At 55.9% G+C, this 5162-nt stretch overlaps 1 protein-coding gene across 1 annotated transcript in view; it reads right to left on the bottom strand.

Annotated features, from left to right (window-relative positions):
* DSTYK (dual serine/threonine and tyrosine protein kinase) overlaps positions 1–5162 on the bottom strand; it is a 23291-nt gene that overhangs the window by 14525 nt on the left and 3604 nt on the right. The window contains exons 2-3 of the mRNA XM_033519850.1: positions 1443–2242; positions 112–739 (exon numbers count right to left, since the gene is read on the bottom strand). Coding sequence (XP_033375741.1) covers positions 112–739; positions 1443–2242 — 1428 coding nt within the window. The remainder of the gene's footprint in view (positions 1–111; positions 740–1442; positions 2243–5162) is intronic.

Raw genomic sequence — 5162 nt, 5'->3', positions numbered from 1 at the left:
CATCCAAACCCAAAATCCCTTCATCCCCCACCAAAACATTTCCAACCTCCCACCAACACCTCCCACATCCACCCCAAAACCCATCCCAAACCCTCCAGGTGCGGGACCCACCTCGGAATTCCATGCTGGCAGCGTCCTCCAGCAGCTCCTCCTTCATACTCGCCAAGGTCTCCACGATCATCTCCTTCATCTCCTCCTGCTTGCGGTTGGCGATGCCCATCAGCGACTCGTAGAGCTCGTTCTCCTTCCTGCGCGTGTACTCCAGCCGCTTGGGCGTGATCTGCAGGTCCCGCGCCATGTCGAACGCCTGGTTGATGAAGATGTTGAGGCAGCGCCCGTGGACCTCGCTCAGCCTCGTGGCCAACCCCACCAGGTGTTGCTGCAGCACCTGCCTGGCGAAGGCGCTCAGCAGCCGCAGCTTCTCCGGCTGCTCCGCCAGCAGCGAGGAGCCGGAGGGGTGCAGGTATCCCAGATCCAGCAGCTGGCGGTGCAGCGGGGATTTCTCCTTGGTGGGTTTTTTGGGAGAGCTCGGCTCGCTGCCGGGCTCGGGGATTCGGAGGAAGAAGATGGGGAGGGAGAATTTTTCCTTGATTTCCAGGAGTTCTGCCCGGTCCGATGGGGACAGCTGGGGCTCGCCGATGGCGAAGGTGACGACGGGCAGCACCTGGTTGATAAACTCGGCCAGGGTGGCCTCAGCTGACTGGAAGCCACGGCATGGAGCCACCACGATGTCCACTTCCTGGGGAAAACAAAAAAAAGGAGAAGGTTTGGAGAGGTTTTTCTGTGGGATTCGTTCACACAGCAAAAAAACCCAGAATTCTTCAAAGCAAATCTGGAGTCTCACCTGCAAGGCTGATCTCAAACTCCAAATTCCTTACTTTGGACCAAATCCTTGGAGTTTTAGCCCAGATTAGGACAAGGCTGATCCCCTAACTCCAAATTCCTTATTTTGGACTAAATCCTTGGAATTTTAGGACAAAACTTAGGAGAAGTGTCCCAGGAAAGAGCCAGATTGGGAATTTATTGATCAGGGCTGTGGGAAGCTCCCCACAGACCAGAGCAGGGACAAGTGTGGAATTGAGAATTTATTGATCAGAGCTGGAAATGTCACATCCCAACTTCCTCAGGGATCAGGGCAGGGACAATTTGGGAATTTATTGATCAGGGCTGTGGCAGTGCCACCCCAAGTTCCCCAGGGACCAGGGCAGGGACAATAAGAATTGGGAATTCATTGATCAGGGCTGGAAATGTCACATCCCAACTTCCCTATGGACCAGGCAGGGACAATTTGGGAATTCATTGATCAGGGCTGTGGCAGTGCCACCCCAAGTTCCCCAGGGACCAGGGCAGGGACAATTTGGGAATTTGTTGATCAGGGCTGTGGCAATGCCACCCCAAGTTCCCCAGGGACCAGGGCAGGGCCATGGCAGTGCCACCCTCACCTTGAGCAGCGCGTGGGGCAGCACCACCTCCAGCTCCGCCACCCTCTGCGCGGGATCCTCGGCGTCGCCGGGCACCTGCAGGTCCTGCTCGGGGATGGTGTCCCAGTGCCCGCTGTGCCCCGCCAGCGCCTGCACCAGCTCGTACTGCCCGGGCAGCGCCAGGCTGAGCCGCGTCCGCGCCCCGTGCGTGAAGCGAACGCGGCGGCGCCGGCAGCGCTCCTCCGTGCCAGCCCCGGGGCTGGGCAGCAGCTCAGGAGTGTCAGGGCTGGGGAGCAGCTCCTCGGTGTCAGGGGTGGGCAGCAGCTCAGGAGTGTCAGGGGTGGGCAGCAGCTCCTCAGTGCCAGGGGTGGGCAGCAGCTCCTCCATGCCAACCCCAGGGGTGGGCAGCAGGCCCTCGGTGCCAGCCCCAGGGATAGGCAGCAGCTCCTCGGTGCCAGCCCCAGGGATGGGCAGCAGCTCCTCGGTGCCAGGGATGGGCAGCAGCTCCTCAGTGCCATGGACAGGCAGCAGCTCCTCAGTGTCAGCCCCATGGACAGCCCCAGGGATGGGCAGCAACTCCTCAGTGCCAGGGGTGGGCAGCAGCCCCTCAGTGCCAGCCCCAGGGACGGGAAGCAGCTCCTGGCCCAGCAGCCCCTCGGTGCCAGCCCCAGGGACGGGCAGCAGCTCCTGGCCCAGCAGCAGGTTCAGCAGGCGGCACTTGGCACGGCAGCTCTGGCCCAGGATCAGCAGGCACGGCCGCCAGCTCACCGAGCGCTGCAGCTGCTCCTCCTCGTGCGGCGGGAACGAGACCGGGCCGTGGCCTGCAACGGGGACAGCGGTTAGGGCTTCATCCCTGAGGGGAAAAATTGGATATTGCAGCCCTACAAATGTCCCTCAGAGCTCACAGGCTTCCCTCAGACCAAACAAACTTCCCTCAGAGCCCACAGACGCCCCTCAGACCCCACAGACTTCCCTCAGAGCCCACAGACGCCCCTTAGACTCCACAGACTTCTCTCAGAGCCCACCGACTTCCTTCAGAGCTCATAAATGTCCCTCAGAGCTCATAAATGTCCCTCAGACCCCACAGACACCCCTCAGACTCCAGACACCGCTCAGATGTCACTCAGACCCCACAGATGTCCCTTAGAGCCCATAAATGTCCCTCAAACCCTAGAGATGTCCCCCAGACGCAACAGACTCCCATCAAACCCCATAAATGTCCCTCAGACCCCTCAGATGTCCCTCAGACCCCACAGATGTCCCTTAGAGCCCACAGATGTCCCTCAGACCCCACAGACATCCCTCAGACCCCACAGATGCCCCTCAGACCCCACAGACGCCCCTCAGATGTCCCTCAGACCCCACAGATGTCCCTCAGACCCCACAGATGTCCCTCAGACCCCACAGATGTCCCTCCCTTGCTGCTCCAGCAGCAAACAAACACCTTCCCCGAGCTGGCACCGTTCGCCAGGGGTGGCTTTGGAGGGGAGAAAAGGGAATTACTCAATATCTGCATCTCCTCCAGAGCTCGCTGTCATCACCCTCCTTACTCATCCTCCCTCTGCGGCATCACGGGTGAAGAATTCCGTGGATGGAATTCAGTGGGATGGAACAACTCCCTGCCCTCACCTGGCTGCGCTAATTCAGGCTCAGGGCTGAGTTTAGCTCCTGTTTTGTTTGAAACAAGTCCTAAATCCAGCTTTGGAAAGATCTAAATTCAGTGTTACCCTCGTGGCGCAGCGGCAGAATGACTCTGACAGCCCCAAAATCACCGACACAAACAAATCCCTCATCTGCTGCGCTTTGGGAATACAAAAATTCCAGGGAACACGGCCCAGGAATGAAGTTAAATGGGAAATGGAGCAGCCAGTCCCTAAAAATGCCCCGATTTGAGGGCTCCAAAGCACCAGGATTGCTCTGACACTGGAAGGAACAGCAGGAATTTTACAGGGAAGGTGCTGTTAAAATTCTTTTTTTCATGAGTCATGTTCTGGCAGCCGAAATTGTCGGGAAAACAAGATCCTCCCCTCCACCAGGATCCTCCTCACTCTCCAAACCCAATTAAAAGAGATCCTACAGCTTCATCACTCCAGTTTAATTAAAATCAGCCAAATTTGGAGCACTTGGCCTAGTCTTAGACTGGTTTAAAGCTTCTTTAAAGCCCTGCCCAAGGTTTGACTTCCCCTCAAATCTTCCGGCTGGAAATAGGATTTTGGAGGAGTTTTTCCACCCCAAAACTGAGGAAAAAGTCTCTTTGTGGCTCAGCACTGAACCTCTGCCCCACAGAACCCCAATTCTGAGCCCCAAACCCCGAGTCTGGGAACGGTTTAAGGGAGGAATCTCTCCTTGGAATGTGATTTTTGGAATTGTTTTCCAAAACAGCCTTTCAAGAGCCACATCAAGTGACCAAAAGAGCTGGAAGCTGACCAGGAGCTCACAAAAGATAAGGATCTGGAAAAATCCCACAAATGGCACATTTGAGCTATGGATGAAGGATGGCTTTGATCTGGGAACATTCCTTGGAGCTTCTCCTGGGATTCAGGCTCCGGAGCATGAAAAAAGCAATTCAGGGAGGGCTGCACAGGCAGAGCCTTTTCTCTGCTGAGGCTTCTGAAGGGAAAAGAGGCAGCAGAGCTCACTCTCCTCGCTCCAGGCAGGAATTTGTGGATCCTTAAGTCCAGCAAAAATATCCCTGAAAAATCACTGAGATACAGCAGATCAATGGGAATTATTTTTCAGTGGGAAGGATTTTTTTTTATAGGGATGGAGAAGAAGAATCCTGGGATGGTTTGGGTTGGACCTTAAAGCTCATCCTGTTCCTCAGGGACACCTTCACTATCCCAGGGTGTTCCAACCTGGCTTTGGACACTCCCAGGATTCCCTGGGAATTCCACCAGGGTGTCCCCACCCTCGAAGAGAGGAATTCCTCCCTATATCCCATCAAAACCTTCCCTTCTTCAGTTTGAGGCCATTCCCTTTATCCATGTGAAAATTCCCTTTCCAGCCCTCTTGGAGCTCCTTTGGCTACTGGGAAACTGCCCCAAAATCCTGCCAAATCCATCATTTCTCTGGGATTTCTGGTTAAAACACCTTTCCTTTCCCAAGGTCTTCCCAAATCCATCTTTTCTCTGGGATTTCTGGTTAAAACACCTTTCCCAAGGCCTTCCAAATCCATCTTTTCTCCAGGACTTGTGGTTAAAACACCTTTCCCAAGGTCTTCCCAAATCCATCATTTCTCTGGGATCTGTGGTTAAAACACCTCCCCCGTGATTCCACACCCCGTGACCAGCGTGGACGCGGATCCAGGGTGGGAGGGACTCGACAAAAAGTGGGATCAGGAATTCCCAAAGGGACTCAGCGACATTCCCGTGCCCACAGGAGCAGTGCCAGGGGCTGGAGCGGGAGCTCCATCCCGGATCCATCCCAAATCCATCCCAAATCCATCCCAGATCCATCCCAGATCCATCCCGGATCCATCCCAAATCCATCCCGGATCCACCCCGGATCCACCCCGGATCCACCCCGGATCCATCCCGGATCCATCCCGGATCCATCCCGGATCCACCCCGGATCCATCCCAGATCCACCCCGGATCCACCCCAAATCCATCCCGGATCCATCCCAAATCCATCCCAAATCCATCCCAGATCCATCCCAGATCCATCCCGGATCCATCCCAAATCCATCCCGGATCCATCCCGGATCCATCCCAGATCCATCCCGGATCCATCCCAAATCCAT

This window comes from Parus major, chromosome 26 (assembly GCF_001522545.3).
Source record: "Parus major isolate Abel chromosome 26, Parus_major1.1, whole genome shotgun sequence".
NCBI classification, from domain to species: domain Eukaryota; kingdom Metazoa; phylum Chordata; class Aves; order Passeriformes; family Paridae; genus Parus; species Parus major.
The sequence above is the reverse complement of the archived record's forward strand: the minus strand, read 5'-3'. Positions and strand labels throughout refer to the sequence as shown.